At 47.5% G+C, this 16,283-nt stretch overlaps 1 protein-coding gene across 10 annotated transcripts in view; it reads left to right on the forward strand.

The window, feature by feature from the left end:
- Window positions 1-16,283, forward strand: part of pleca (plectin a) — a 74,508-nt gene that overhangs the window by 38,600 nt on the left and 19,625 nt on the right. For 5 of the 10 annotated variants that reach the window (XM_076139264.1, XM_076139265.1, XM_076139272.1 and 2 more), the window contains 10 exons: window positions 6,697-6,758; window positions 8,639-8,728; window positions 10,399-10,476; window positions 10,574-10,666; window positions 12,734-12,900; window positions 14,555-14,670; window positions 15,128-15,234; window positions 15,327-15,446; window positions 15,549-15,644; window positions 15,765-15,892. In XM_076139264.1, the coding sequence (XP_075995379.1) occupies window positions 6,697-6,758; window positions 8,639-8,728; window positions 10,399-10,476; window positions 10,574-10,666; window positions 12,734-12,900; window positions 14,555-14,670; window positions 15,128-15,234; window positions 15,327-15,446; window positions 15,549-15,644; window positions 15,765-15,892 (1,057 nt within the window). Of the gene's footprint in view, window positions 1-206; window positions 647-4,289; window positions 4,729-6,027; window positions 6,236-6,696; window positions 6,759-8,638; window positions 8,729-10,398; window positions 10,477-10,573; window positions 10,667-12,733; window positions 12,901-14,554; window positions 14,671-15,127; window positions 15,235-15,326; window positions 15,447-15,548; window positions 15,645-15,764; window positions 15,893-16,283 lie in introns of those variants that run through there. The other 5 variants (XM_076139268.1, XM_076139271.1, XM_076139267.1 and 2 more) reach the window with 4 other exon arrangements.

Below are 16,283 nucleotides of genomic sequence, written 5' to 3' on the forward strand. Positions count from 1 at the left end.
GGTGCGTTCAGGGGCCGTGAGGGTTATGTAATCTTAATGCTAAAATAGCGACCACGGGGTCCTCAACACTCCGGTGTGTACTAAGTGTGTGTGTGTGAGTGAGTCTGGCTGTCTGTGTGTAGGTGTGTGTGTGTGGTGGGACGTCCCTCCCCCGGAGGCGCTGTTCCAGAGTGAAAGTGGGTTTTTACGCACGCACGGCTGAAGCGACGGTTGCGCGTAAAAGATGAGTAGGCTTGGATCCGTCTGTCAGTATTCATCTCCAAAACACAAAACAGAAGTGGGCCGGGCCTGTGACAAAGAGACGAGCCGAGTCTGCAACCTGACACGCCTGTGTGTTTACACCCCATGTGCCTCGGACAGACGAGAGAAAGAGAGAGAGAGAGGGGAAAGAGAGGGAGAGGGGAAAGTTTATGAGGGAGAGAAGCGCGCCTCTTTGGTTTGGGGGCGTTTTCACTTTTCAAGTCCAGCGTGTTGTGCCGTTTACGCGCGGCGGCAGCGGCAGCAGTGATGGCCGAGGTGAAGGACTCCATGCCGGCTTGGCAGAGAGGCTCCGACTGGGAGCTTCTGTACCGGAGGACTAATTATATCCATGAGATGAGCGGCGGGGAGGTGGGCTCGCATTTGTACAGCCGCATGTGCTGCGCAGGTAAGCAGACGCTGGGGTCCATCTCTCTGCGCCGCCGAGTAACCGGAGGAGGCGAGAAGGGAGAGGAGGGGGGGGAGAGGGGAGGAGAGAGAGGGGAGGGGCTGCTGGGGGGGGTGACGGTGACGGCGCTTTTAACCTTTTCAGTGCCGCTATAGAGCGTGTGACGTTTGCTTGCCAAATGGAGAGGAGCCAGAATGCATTTATTTATTTATTCTTTTTGTGGGCTAATAATTGATTGAACCAAGGAAACCGAGGGGATTTCTAAACTCATATCTAGCCATAAGGGTTTCTATAATAGTATAGTTGACTGTGTTTCCATGGTGACAAAGTTATTACAAGGCTCTCCTGTAGTTGAAAGTGCATCTGAGGATCTGAGGATAATTGTTCACCTCTGCGTCAACTGGTGATGTTTACGTCACTGTCGAAAAAAAGGCGTTTGAATACATTAACAACATAATGATAAGTGGGTTAATATTTGATGTGTGTGTGTGTGTGTGTGTGTGTATGTAATCGAGGACCTTTAAATGGTTAAATACTTTAAATGTCTGTAATTGTCGATTCGGTGTTTTGAAACATGTTAACATTTTCCGCTAGTTAGTTTGGAGTGAAAGTGCTCGACCCTCCCACGCCTCTGTGATTCCCTTTTTCCTCCCACGTTGCTCCAGACCACTTCAGTGTAAACAAACCCCCCGTGCGTTTATGCTGAGTTGCCATGGCAGCCGCTCTCACAAATCAACTCTTTAGCCCGAGTTAACCCTGCGGTCCTCTGCTCTGAACTTGGACTTTCTTAATGACAGACCCAGTTCAGATTAGACCTGAGGCCTGCTGGATCCTAGTTAGACATTAAAGTGGAGGAGGGTTGAGCTTTATTCAGGGCGTGAGAGTAAGTCACTCTGGTGGTGTGTATGTGGGGGCTTTGCAGTGACTCATGTTCACCACGAGAGGGAGACAAACTATTCACATCTGGCTTTGCTGCTCCACCTGAAACCCATCAATCACTCAGTCCGCATAGTTTCACTCGCACAGCATCGCAGACACCGTGTGTGTCTAATTACACAAGTATTTGTATGAAGCTAAAAATAATACTGACATCTTCTGTGTTGTAATAATTGAGAGAAAATATTTCTGGGCAACTCTGCAGCATTTTTTCTTATTGCCACTCGAGTTGTTGAAGTTAATTCCCCGGCTTAACCTGAGTTTGATTAGCAGCGGTTATAATAACAAGCAGAGGTATGACTTCTTTTGTGATGGTGCATACCTTCATGCACTCTTCGCTGCTTGTGCCAGCTTGGATCTGCCCCACAATGCCCTGGGGCTTACATTTCACACCTTGGCCAAGTTCCCTCCTAGATTCCTCCCGTCGTTCCTCTATCATAAATCTGATGAGGACCTGTCTGGTATCACATGCTGTCACTTGCCTGGGCAGCGAGGTCGGTGGGTCCGGGGGTTCTGGGAGTGTTATCTCAGGGAGACGGCTCCCCCTGTTTGTGCGGAGGGGCGGGCGCGCCCTGGGCAGGAATGCGTAGGCCTGCACGCTTTTCATGCCAAAACTGTCATCGTAAAAACTCGGCTCTGGCTCGGCGTTGCAATCTCCTTGTGTTTTCAGTAACACACAGAGAGAGAGACGGAGAGATAGAGAGAGAGAAAATGAGATCGATGCAGGACTGAGATCTGCACTGCAGCTGTGCACAAAAACGTGCAACACTGCATTTTTACAGCTAGATTACAGTTTAATGGCATCACAAAGCTGTTGCAGGCTCATGTTAGGTTATAAATCAGAGCTGGAGTTACTAGAATGTCTGATTACACAAAAAGAATTTCAGAATTAGAAACGGTAAAATGCTGTTGCACTCATTGTTTATCTGACGTTTCCTCCACTGCACCTCTAAGACAGATCGGGTTGTGTTTGTTCATAATTTTCCCTTTTTTTCATGAAAGAGGTGCAAAACATTTGTCTGCTCCTTTCTCTATTCATAGTGACTGCGGGGCATATTTTAAAGTCTAAGGTTTCGTTTTGAACACACACACACACACACACACACACAGCCTAGAGGTGTCGTATCAGCGGCTTCCATTCCCCGTGTCCTGACAAGCTTCCCACCTTCAGCAGGCATCCCAGGAATCTCTCTTATGTCCGTATGGTTTGAAAGCGGGAGCTAAAGGTCAAAGGTGTCGCAGGTATTCGGGTGGCAGGGGTCGCCTGTGTGTGAGTTTGAAGGTGCTAGGTTAGAGCTTCCCCAGAGGGAAGAAGCTTCACCCTCAGCTCGGCTCTTTGAAGAGAGCGGCGTCGTGTTTTTGTTGCTCTCGTGCACGGACGCACACACACACAAACACACACACTCTTCAGACAGGCCGCAGACGTCCACAATAGCTGCCTTGTGTTTGGTCTAATTTGCTGCTTCATGTGGTTCTCCAAGTCTGTCTGATCTGTCTCTCCTTATTGAACAGAAGCGTTAAACCAGCTTAGGAATCCATCTGTGGAACAAGATGGGCCTCACACAGCGTTCTCATTAGAGATCTTTAAATGCTTCTATTCTTCCTCCTGCTGAAAGAATAGGAGCCAAACCAAGATAAACGTCTGCTCGTACTTGGAAACAAACCCCTCCGTGCCAGCTTCCCCTGTAATTGTGTCCTGCTGGAGGAAACTCGCTCAAGCTGGCGGTTTGTGCTTGTGATTGTACCATGTCGAGAAATGGCTGAGGACTTCTTTCCACCGCCTGGCTTGATCTCCTTCGTGCAGAAGAACAGGCCTCTCATTCAGTCTCTGTGGTGGAGTGTGTCTGTGTGTGTGTGTGCGTGCATGTCCAGCCTGTGACTGCTGTCTTGGCCACATGGAGCTCAGTCAGGCTTAGCAGGCTCCAGTGCACTGATTCTGTTTCTGTTCGGTTTCTGTTCTATAAAAAGCGAAGCCCGTATTCCCGGATAAGTGATCTGCACAGTTTTATTTACTAACAGGCACTGAGTAAATTCCCTGAGTCCTTGCAGCGACAGGTTTGCTGTTATGAAGGAAATCTGACCTCTGACCTTTCTCTGAAAACCGCTAGGTATGGAAACATTCTCCCTTCAGGCTCCATAAAGCCTCTTCTTCTCACTCTGCTGTAAAGAGAAACTGAACGGACCGTACAGGTGGTTTGAGACGCTTTAATGCTTCATACATACTCAGGATGAGTGTTTGAAACAAGGAACTTTAGTTCAGTTATGGCTGTGATGCTTTGAAGGGCACGGGGATCTCTGGGATCAGAGAAGTAGCTGCTGTAATGTTGCCAAACCAATGTAGAAAGTGAACGTTGAACACCTCTGCTGCACTTTGAGGAACACAACCGTGTGAATCTAGGAGTTATTTGTGCTAAAACCGTTGCTGTTTGACGCTCAACTCTGATTGGAAAGAGATGGAAAGTTTTCAAAAGAAAGGAAGATAGGAAACAGAAATCTAATTCATATGTTTGTACTTCTGGTGCCTTCGTGTGTGTTTGGGTAGAATCCTGCAGAGTTGTGTGTCTGTGTGTGTGTGTGCCTTGTGGTCTGCTGTGTGAGGTGTGGTACGGTGGGCGGTGTCGAGGGTGTGTGTGTGTGGGGAACACGGCAGGGCCGGGCCGGGAGGAGCATCTTCCCCTCCCTCCCTCCTCTTAGACCACTGTGCGGTGAGTGACAGCTGTTGACATCGTCGCCTGCAGGCAGGCATTTTGCAAGAGCCGGTAAAAAAAGGAAAGAGTTGCATAAAGTGTCAGAGACAACAAATGGAGGAAGGGAAGAAAAAAGGGAGTAAGATGTTTGTGTAGGAACCAAATCAGTGGCAGGAACACTCCCACTTAACTGCAGGCTCCCTGACAGTCAGGCTGCATTTCAGGCAATAAGAAGTGGTGGAAGTCTCCTGCAGCCTCCAGCGTCGCTCTCAACAACCTGCAGAGGATTCTTCTTCTCTTTTTTGATTCGATCCCTGAGTTAAAGCCGTCACGATAGCGTTGGGATGGCGACGCAGCCGAGGTTCAGGACTAACTCCACTGACAGTGCGGGCAGCGACGGGGTCTTCATAGAGGAGTCCTACTACCAGGGACGCCTCAGGGCCACGGACCACAGGAAAGGTAGAGCTGCGGCTCAAGCTTTGTTTCATATTCAGGCAGTTAAAAGTTGAGTTTTGGGTTGAAATAGTTGAGATTTCTGGCTGTTGAATCTTTCACACTAGTAACCAGCTGTGACCTGCCTCCTCTTTTGTTGGAGGGGACACGCCCCTGGGCTTTTCCCTCTTCTATTGGTCAGCTGCACTGCCCCACCTTTGGAGACGGCACTTTGCTATCAAGGCAGAAGGCAGAAGGCAGAGGTAGAAATGCAGATAGAGGAGAAAGTAATGGAATCATTTCAAATCCAATTCACACTTCCAATGAAGCTGCACTTTTTTTTATAAACCAGTCAAAGGAGTTCCAATGTACGAATGGAATGCAACCAAACGTAATAACTTAACATGGTTTACTTCCTAAGTCCTGAAACAAACTTGTGTGTGTATCTAGTGTTGCTTGTAACTGATATGAAGCCTGATCAGTTGCAGGGTGACAGGATGATTTGTCGGTAACGTGCAGCGCTTGAATGAGACCTGATCCGTCCCATCTCACCTCCAGAGTGTCTTTGTCTCCGTCGGCTGCTGCAGGCTACCAAAGTAGAAGCAGACGAGCACATTAGTTGTAAGAGGGATCAGCGTAGTTTACTTTGCTTTGTTGTGAGTGAGAGGTGCAGCTCTGCGTGTGTGTGTCTGGTGTTTATCGCCTCCACTGATGCCCATGATGCAGACGAACAGCAGCGTGAAGCAGATCCAGTTCCTCTTTGTTGATTTTCATACAGTTAACACACTCTTATTCAGATCCAGAGCCTTTCTCTTAATTACAGAGTTGAATCCTTCGCCTCTATGTTTTATTTCCTCTTCTCCCTTAAGCTCACAAGTCACAAGTCCCACAGTGAGTCACACGCACGATACCACCCTGATACGGGCGTTTCCACAATCTGCCATCATCTTCTTCTCCTTCTCCTTCTTTCTTGTCTCTCTCTCTATCTTCCTCATCTGATCTCTTCTTCTGCTCCATGATGTCTGCTCGGATGTTACAGCCTGTTCAGATAACACACACATTCAAACCATTGTGTAACTGGCAAGAGAATCTGTAATTGTGCCTTTAATCCCCCCCTCGGGTTTCAAAATGAAGATCACGGCTCACTGTGTTACATCACTCTCTGGCCACCGGCTGAAAGGTGAAAGGATTGTTGTTGTTTTTGAGGGAAAACATTGCGCAACACTTAGCTGCAGGTATGTGCGATCCTTGGTTAGAGTAATCAGAATGTGAAATCAAAACCAAAACAGAGACAGGACTACAGGGTGAGACATGTTCCTGCAGAGGTTCTGGTCCTCTGTTGGCAGTTGTTGAATTTCTCCTGCCAAATAGTGGCACCTTTTGCTTTTTTAAGGATGATCGTACACGAAACCGCAGCTCAAAAGGATAACGGCTCCCCGCTGAGTCATACACACCTGATTGATCTGTTTGATATTACAACTTCAAAGAGTAGTTTTTAGGTTTTGTGGTTTTGAGGAGAGTTGTTCCCTTGCAAGTACGTGTCAGACTGTCTGGGACTGTGGGAATATCATATCCAATACTGTGTGTGAGGGAGGTTTGGCTGCCGGGCCTTAATGGAAGTTGGTACATGTTGTTTTTGGCATTTTGAGAAAAATAATGTGTCATAATCAACATTTAAACTTATGAAGTGTCTTAATGGTGCATTCAAGGACTTAGTAACATCTTGGATTTTTAAAAGTAGCTACAAACATTTTGCTTAGTTGGGTTGGGTTGGTTCTAGCTCATGTTCTTCTGTTGACTCTGCGACATCATGAATGCAGTTCATTTTGGGAGCCAAGTCAAAGATCTTGTCCTTGATCATGTCCTTGAACACCCCACCAAGAACAGTTAGTGACTCCGACAGCGTAACGTTGACAGAAGCAGAGGGGAGCAAACGTCAAGTCAGCCAGTCGGCCTTTGATTGAACACTTTGTCTCCTACTTTTTGTGTCCACAGATGAACGGGACCGTGTACAGAAGAAGACCTTCACCAAATGGGTCAACAAGCACTTGATGAAGGTAAAAGCACACCCATGTACCAGCACAACACCAGATAAGATGATAGAATATACAAAAACAGCAGTGGTGGTTAAAGTGAAGGACTCCAGATGTCCTTGACTGAACCCGAGCTGCAGCACTTAGACTTAAAACACAACTAAAAAAGGTTTGCTGTGGAGATGCTTGGCTGCCACTTGGACCCACAGTAAAATGCACACATGCTATTTGTGTTAGCTGAGAGTGAGTCACACACACCTGCTCTGGCTTTAGCTGGAGCGGGGGGCCGGAGCTCGCTGAAGGTTTCACATCTGGGCAGCAGCTGACAGACAGACAGACAGACAGACAGGCAGGCAGGCAGCTCAGCTCGGCTCTGCAGGGGAGACGAACGCTGCTCTGACTGTCAGGGCCACCGTGTGAAACATGTTTAAACCCTTAATGCTGCACAGAAAAGGGCTTGACCTTACAAGTGCTGATCACAAGTACTTAAAAATGGATTTGTTCTCTTTACAAATCAATCAACGCACTATTTCTGCATTTCAGCGCCAAAAAGGAAAGAAAAGGAGATCAATATTCCACATTAAAACATCATAGTCGGGTTAACCAAGCCATTTTCATTTGGGATGTAAAGGGTGTGGAATGTAAAGTCGGGGCTCTGCTTTGGATGATTCATCATTCGTCATTTGTCCTCATTCCTGCGTTCATTGTCAGGAAATCCGTCTGATTTGGGTCCAAAACTCTGGCGCAGGTCTGTGATCGGCCCGCAGCTGCACTGTGACACACAAGTGCCTCACAAGTGCCACCTGCTGTTACATGTTACAGGAAAGACACAAAAACAAACAGCTGCAACTTCTTTCATTCTTCTCCCACAAACTAAACGTTCCTTGTCTCCCGTCTCCCGGGGGAAGTGAACGAGCTCATACTGGGGTTTGGGTTTCTCTCCCCCTTTGTGTCTTTACTCATCATGCTCTTTCTTCTTTCCATCCGTCACCTTGTCCTCCATCCTTTCCCGTCAGCACTGGAAAGTGGAGGTAGGTGCTTTGTGTGTGTGTGTGTGTGTGTGTGTGTGTGTGTGTGTGTGTGTGTGTGCGCGCCCCCCCGCATGTCTGTGCTAACATGTCAACCAAGCTCCTTACCTGCAAAACCTGTGGTCCCCCTTCATTTTAACCCTGTACACACACTCTGTGAGAGGCTTTCCTGCAGTGCAACTAGGCTTCGGGTAGAATTACAAAATATTTACAAACTCAAACGTCTGAACGCCAAAGCAGAGCCTGACACACACTGGATCAGACTTATTAAGTGAGTTATCAAAGTATGAAAAATTAATAAAATAAGACCTAATTTCCTAAAAAAAATCCTGGTTATTTAACAATACAGCAAAAATAAATAAGATAATAGAAGAAAATGAGGTAAACTTCATCATAGAATAAATACTTCTAAATACATATTCATTAAAATAAACTATTATAAATATTAATAAGTATTCAATATAAACAAGTATGAATGAATCAAAAATAAACATAGAAGAAATAAACAAACTAATGAATGATGAATATATTATGAATTAAGAATGAAGAGCGAAGCCTAATTGAGGATCTGTGTTTCACTCTTTGTTGAGACAGTGTATTTAAAAAATGGACTAAAGGAAAATTAAATGAATTGAGCATGTGTGTTAATGAGATTGTGGATCAAGTTGCCACTGCAGCAGCCTGTCAGTCTCTCCAGTCTCTCCCTGTGTGTGCTTAGGTGGTTGTGTCCCTGTGATCCACCTTAACGTCATCAGGTCGTTCTTCTCCTTTAATGCAAGAGAGCTGATGCTGCCATGGCGGCGGAACCAAACGTCAGCTTGATGATGAACGAGTGATAAACTCAATCTCCCTCCTCTCCTCTCTTCTGCCCCGCAGGCCCAGAGACACATCACCGACCTGTACGAGGACCTGAGAGATGGACACAACCTCATCTCCCTGCTGGAGGTGCTCTCTGGAGAGACGCTGGTAGGTTTCACTGACCTCTGACCTTGGGGCTGGTAGGACTCACTGCTTCCGCTGTAACCTCCCGTCCTGTCCCGGCCTCTTTAATTCTCCCAGCTCTCCTGTCTTACTGACCTTAGTTGCTCTCCTGGTCCCTTCTCCTGTCCAGTCTCTGTATCTGCTGTCAGTCACTGCTGGACTTCCTGTCTTTACTCTTGCATGTGTCCAATCTTATTCTTCACACTTCTGTGGTGGTTTCCTTACACGCTGATGTCACTGTTTACACTATTTTACTCCATTTATCCCTAAACTGGGTGATCTATTATACCTCATAGCATTTAAACACTAATTTCCATTCTCTGCATCCATCGTAACCTTTTTGCACACTGACTTGTTTGACCCCTGGTTTCTCCTTCTCTAATTCCTGTTTGCTGACCTTTGCCCTGACCTTTCCCCCCTTTTGCCTCTGCCCTCTTCTCTTGCAATGCTCTTGCTGTGGTAGCCAAGGGAACGTGACGTTGTGAGGAACGTGCGGTTGGTGAGTGGCGCCTGGACTGTGGCCGGCCGCCTCCTCGGGCGTGGCATGTGTCACTACCCCAGGTGGCTGCGGGGTCGTGCATGATGACAGTCACACTCCTGTTGTCCCTTTTCTGTGTCAACATCATGTTTTCACTCATTTTCTCGGAGAGGAAGTTGAAATACGGAAAAAGAGGTTCAGGTTGAAAAGGGAGATTTGAGTCTGTAGGTTTCTTCAACATTTGATTTCTGGCATTCAAAATTCAACTTCAGTAAAGGTAAATTGTCAATATTGGCGTTAAAAATGTCCTCCAGTATCCAAAGGTTTCTGAAGAAGAGTGGACATGAGGAGAGAGAGAGTTTTCCATGTTTCAGGCCATTTAAATGCAGGAAAGATCATCAACATTCACATTATGATTTTGAAAGCGTCCATGTTTGCTTTCATTTTCCATCATTGCTCATGAATGCAATGCTTGTCTTCGGCGCATTCTCCAATTTTTGGGGTTTTGGAGTTCAACACGAGAACACGGAACAGAAAGGCTGAGAGACGCTCACACAGATCACAGAGATCACAGAGATCGCTTACCTCACGTCACGTCTCTGCAACTCAACACCAAACTCAAATGAGAGGAAGTCAAATGTCTGCGGGCAAAGTGAATCAATAATCAATAATGTGAAGGTAATGCTTGTAGCTTAGAAACGCCTTTCATTTTCCAGCTGGAGGACAAAGAGGAGTAACTTTGGGTTCCGAGGCTGCGAGCTAACATGCTGATTAATACTGCAGCAGCTTGTGATTGGCTGAGAGCTTGGGATGCGTCACACCGCCGCATGTTGTGGCTCAAACATTCACACCATCAGTCATCAGCTCACAGACTACATGTGTTTTATAATGTGTAAAAGGATGTTTGCAGTGTCAAGTCCCAGAGAAACAGTTTGACACTCAGACATGTTGGCTGGAGCCTCATGTGATCCAGGCCGCTGTAGGTGAAGGACTGGGATCTACTGTAGAATAGATGATAGATCCTCCGTTGCTGGACTCTCCTCAGTCATGGGTTCTTGCTGTGTGTGTGTGTGTGTGTGTGTGTGTGTGTGTGTGTGTGTGTGTGTGTGTGACCATTGGCACCCGGCCGTGTCCTCTCTCTCCTCCTGACACACGGTGTCTTCTGGTCCCTTTGCAGCCGCGGGAGAAGGGGCGGATGCGCTTCCACAAGCTGCAGAATGTACAGATCGCCCTGGACTTCCTCAAACACAGACAGGTGGGTCCAACATGAGGTTTGACCAAAACGTCCGTCAGTCTCAGGTGGTTGGTTAGATTTACACGACCTCATGTTCTGCTCTCTGCGCCTCCCACAGGTCAAACTGGTCAACATCAGGAACGATGACATTGCAGATGGAAACCCCAAGCTGACCCTGGGCCTGATATGGACCATCATCCTTCACTTCCAGGTAAGGCTGAACACTTTCAGGGTCTTGAAGCATCTGAAGGACATTTCCTGTACTTGTGGTCTCTGTTGGCGCTGCGTGAGATCGAAATCCTTCTCTCGTATGATTAACAGGCGTTTCATATAGTTTACTTTCATTAGACTGTGATTACTGTGATTACTCTGCTTCCGTGGGACGGTAAGGAAAATCCCAGTGTGTGTGTGTGTGAGCGTTCCATATTTGGATCCACTCATCATCTGGGTTTAGTCTGATGTTGACACAGCGGTCACGGTGCAGATCCAGCAGCCAATCAGGACCAAACGGGCTTCATTGGGCCTTTGGCAGCACTCTAAGCTCTTTATACACAAACTGCCACGACTTCCTCCAAACCCAAACATCCCATCCAGAGGCTGGTTTCATTATTTCATTTGTGAAGTTCACGGATCAGCAACTTCTGGATTGTCTGCGGTTTGGCAGCGGATGAGTTAAGATCCATGAGTTTCAGAATATTGGCTTCTCTTTCCTTTTCTCTTTCAGCCTTCTGTGCCTGGACTAGACTTCACATTTTGCAAAGGCAGTTGTCCGTCTAAGCTGGTGCATATGTGGCTGAATGATTTGTCCCGGCACCAGCGGGCGGATGTGCGGGGGAGGCATGGGTGGAGATCGGGTTTGAGCAGATGGTTTGGTAGATGTTGGTAGGAAAAAATAGTTTGATGTTCTAATGGATGTGATGGGTCTGTTGGGATGTGGATGTGGGATCGTTCCTTCATCCCGTGTGACTCAGCGTTTCCCACGAGAAAGCAGGAGGAGGAGCAGGCGTGGGCGTGAAAGCGTCCCGGACTTCAAAACGTGCAGAAGCTCAGTAGAAATAAAGTCAAAATCACAATCTGTTTGTTTTGGCACGTCTTTAATCATAAATACAACAAACAATGAATTTCCCTTACAGTCCCCTGCTGCTGGGTTTATAGACGTTGGCATGATCTGGTTGAATAGAAGAACCCCGAGCCAAGACGTGAGGGTAGAGGTCCTGTTTCCATGCCGCCTCTGACTCACTGTGCCCACGTCCTCGCTGCAGCGCCGGGGTTTCCTCTCTGCGGGGGAAAATAGCAGAAGGAAGAATCTGTCCTCTTTTTCCCCGCTCCACCCTTTCCTGCCAAAAAAAGAAACGCCTGAGAGTGAAATTATGAGTTCTGCTTTGACTCATCAGTGCAACCAGAAACTCCCCAAAAAAAGAGTTTCTTCACATTCACACATGTTTTCCTTGGTAACTGAAACTCTAATCTGTGTGTGAGCAATACACAGACATTTGGTATCTTTGCCTTGACATCAGCTGTTGCCCATCATTATTCCAGGCCTCATTCTCTTCTACTTACACACACGGCCACAGTCATAGTGTGTAAACAGCTCCGCCCCTCTGCAACACAACCAAACCGACACCAAGGACGTTTCACAAGTGCTGTTTCTAGATCTGACACAGAGCAACGCCGACACCAACTAGTGTGTGAGAGTCCCACTTAAGCGCTCGGCAATCAGATCACACCGCCGCAACTCACGGCTAATCGAGTGTCAACACGGCGTGAGCATCCACCTCAAACTGTGTGGTGAAGTAGTTTGATTGCTCTAAAGAGAAACATGTTGCTGAGTGACTCACTGTCTCCTTTAGAAGCGGGAATTTGGCCGCGGAGGTCCGACGTTCGTTTAGCAGCCGCCAAGAACATTTAGGGAGAGATTTAGTTTGGAAGAGCTTACCACCTTAAAATCATCAGCTCGCAGTCGCCACTCGTTTGATTTCAGTTTCAGTGTGTGTGATGGATTTCACATACAGCCTGAATATAAAGCGATGGTTGTTACTTGAGGTTTTAAAATGTGACTCATCTGGAGTGTGGAACAAACCAGCAGCTCTACTGGAAAGAGCTTTACTGTCCTTCAACCAGTGGTTCATCCTAAATTAGAATATCAGAGGAAAGTCAGGAAAGCAGATGTGTACAGAAGCACAAAATGGAACAAAATGTACCTGAAAATAAACTGAAGTTCACTCACTATGTACCACGGCTCATTTCCTGTCCCCTGTGATTCTCCGGCTGGTTCCAGATCTCCGACATTCAGGTGAACGGCCAGTCGGACGACATGACGGCCAAGGAGAAGCTGCTGCTGTGGTCCCAGAGGATGGTGGAGGGCTACCAGGGTCTACGCTGCGACAACTTCACCGGCAGCTGGAGGGACGGGAAGCTCTTCAACGCCGTCATACACAAGCACAGGTGAGAGCGCAGCAAGGGTCCACAGGAAAAACACTCAGAAGTATAAGTCTGTGTATTTGTTTTTGTGTAAATATCAATTCTCTGAGTTTAGTTACAGGAAGAACTGAAGTTATAAACAGCAGGAAGGTGCTGCTGATGTTTCGTGTAAAATTGATTGAAAACTTTTGTAGGGACATGAAAGCAGAGACATTTTCCAGGTGGAAGCTTGCCTGGACTTGGGCTCCTGTAACACCTTAGGACATGAACATGAAGTGAAGTTTACAGTCTCTTAACAGGGTCCCCTCTCTGACCTGCTGCATACTTCAGGTTTTTGGTTTTTCGTGATTAAGTTCTGAGACAAACAGACTAAATTCTTAATATAATATAAGACATTTCACGTCTTTGATACTGTACTTGTTGGGTCAATCAGATCATTCAGTATAAATCAAGCAGGATGAATACCAGCAGGTAGATTTAGTTTTCATTCTTTCTGATGTCATTCTTTGTAAACCTATCTTGCACGTGTTGTGTAAGTAGCTGTCGTGGTTTTGAAGTTGTGTTTGCTCAGACAAACAAGCCCTGCGGGATCTCACACCACAATACACAAGAGCAACATGCATTAGGCGGGCTGGTTGTGTGAGGATGTGAGTGTTTTCTTTGATGGTGTGTGTGTGTACGGCGCTCATCAGGGGTAAAGATGCCCTGCAGCTGTGAGCACTGATGGCTCGGCAGGTCGCAGCAAAACTCAGGTACGCAAATCATCCTGCTGTAGATTCCTTCTAGAGGGAGGACGAGCAGGATGAGAGGCTGCAGAGGCGCAGAAGAAGAAGGAGAAGAACGCTGCAGGTTGGAGTCTCACAGATGACCGAAAGAGAAGCCTGAGTAAGAGGACAAGAGGAAGATTTGGATGCAAGCAGCAGGAATTACTAACAGACCACAGGGAGGAAGACTCAATCAACCGCTTTTGTTAATACAAAACGTAAATCTTGGACCCGGACTTGAACTTGATGGCCACCACAATGTTGAAACTGAAGAGGAGATTCCAATCATCTCGGCGGCGGCTCCACAGTGCCTCCAGCAGCGCGGCGGGCTCCGTCAGCGACGCGGAGGACCGGGTGGTCATGATGTGCGAGGACATCCCCACCGAGGGCTCCTTCGACTCGGGCCGAGGCTCTCACAGCCCGGGGGCCAGCTTCCACAGCGAGGAGCAGGAGTCTGGATCTGAGCCCCTCCTGCCTCACCTGACCAGGGACAGACTGGCCAGCAAGCAGTTCTTCATGGTGGATATGGAACCACCGCAACCAAACGGAGAATTCCACATCCAGAGAGCGATGCAAGAGTACGAGCATCCCAGGTTTCTCTCCTGTGTTGAGCTGATGTTTCTGAATGAGATGCGTTTAAGTGTCTTTGAGTTATGTGATGCTCTGCTTGTACCTTCATGTTCTTTTGACTGCAATTACCTTTCTGGCAGTGAGCGCAGAGTCTCTTTTTGTGTATGAAATTAAAGGGAAATGAAAGCTTCCCTTGAGACTCGCCCGCTCTTTCTGCTGCCACGCAAAGCCAAAGGAGCCAACATCCAACAGCCTGTAGCGCTGCTGTGCGTCAGGTAAAGGTCACAGGCATGGATCACACAGCGTAACCACTTATCTCCTCTCCTCTCCCCCGCTGCCCTCAGGCCCTCGGTGATCGACATGAGCAAAGTGTACCGGCAGACCAACCAGGAGAATCTGGAGCAGGCCTTCAGCGTGGCAGAGAGAGAACTGGGAGTCACCAGACTGCTGGACCCCGAGGGTGAGAGAACACACACATCACACACACACACACACTGGCACATCACTCACATGCCGGAGGGGAATAGCTGAGCGGGCACATTTCTTTTCCCTACAAACAGAGATGGAAGCACTCAAAGCATCAAGGCCACAATGGAAGAATAAGACATTAAAGGTCAAATTCCAGCTTTCAAAGTGCTCCAGAGAGAGATTCCTTTTTTTCTCATCTCTTGATGGGAAAATAAATAAAGCAATTAGGATCCACCACCCCCCCCCCCCCCCCCCCCCCCCCCCCCCCCCCCCCCACAAAGAAGTAGAATAAGGCACAGAATACCACGAGAACTCATTTTGTGTAGCAGAAACATGGTTTTCTGTGTGTTGTCATATTTCTGACGGTTTTAGTTTAACACAGTAACAAAGTCATGATATCCCTCTTTACTTGTGGCTTATACTGGAGTGTGTTCTCTCTCTCTCTGTAGATGTGGACGTGCCCCATCCGGATGAGAAATCCATCATCACATACGTCTCTTCGTTGTATGATGTCATGCCGAGGGTACCCGACGTTCAGGACGGCATCAAAGCCAATGTGAGTCTCCCTCCTCCTCCTCCTCCTCCTCTTCATCAGTCCATCTTCTCATTTCGATGGCTGTATTGAACCGTCTCCTCTGTTGCCTGCAGGAGCTGGAGCTGCGTTGGCAGGAGTATTATGAGCTGGTCACCATGCTGCTGCAGTGGATCAGACACCACATCCTCGTCTTCGAAGAGAAGAAGTTCCCCAACAGCTACGAGGAGATCGAGGTGAGAGGATCTGGATCTTACACCTTCTGACGTTAGAGGATGAGGATCCTGTGTGTCGATCGTACAATAAACGTACGACCTGATCTCCACTCTGATCTGCAGGTTCTTTGGCGTCAGTTTCTGAAGTTCAAGGAGACTGAGCTCCCCGCCAAGGAAGCGGATAAGAACCGCTCCAAATACATCTTCAAGTCTTTTGAGGTGTGTGAGAGTGACGTTACACAGCACACGACGCTCTGATCGCAAACTAAACTCCGTCTTTGCACAGATGTCATTATAAACATTGAGTTAAATCCAGCATATCTGTCTCCTGTCCTGCAGGGTGCGGTCCAGGCGGGTCACGTCAAAGTGCCTCCTGGTTATCACCCCTTCGACGTGGAGAAGGAGTGGGGCCGTCTGCATGTGGCCATCCTGGAGAGAGAGCGTCTGCTGAGGACAGAGTTTGAGAGGTCTGTTACCAAAGCAACCAGCTCGTTTATTAAAATGATGAGTTACAAAACCACAGGGCCTTAAGGAAAGAAAAACATCCAAACTGAATCATCACAGAGCCGACGCTGTCTGTGACCATGGCGATGACTCGCTTCCAAAAGATGAAATGAAATTCGCTTTGGTAAAGAAAAAACAACAAAATATCTGAGTTGGCTTTGTGAGATGGAAGGAGGGCAAACACATGACAACACTCTCACAACTTAATGAGTCATTTCATATTTCAAAAGCTTCCAAGCTTTCCTAATCACAAGTTAGCAGGGCGTAACCTTCTGTTCCTGCTGTGCCACCACAGAGCTCCACAAAGTTAAGAGTATTTGCAAATATCATCTGTACCAGCAGTGTGTAGTTGCA

Source organism: Genypterus blacodes, unplaced genomic scaffold, assembly GCF_046128005.1.
Source record: "Genypterus blacodes isolate CSIRO-AG114 ecotype Tasmania unplaced genomic scaffold, CSIRO-AGI_Gbla_v1 ptg000438l_1, whole genome shotgun sequence".
NCBI lineage: Eukaryota > Metazoa > Chordata > Actinopteri > Ophidiiformes > Ophidiidae > Genypterus > Genypterus blacodes.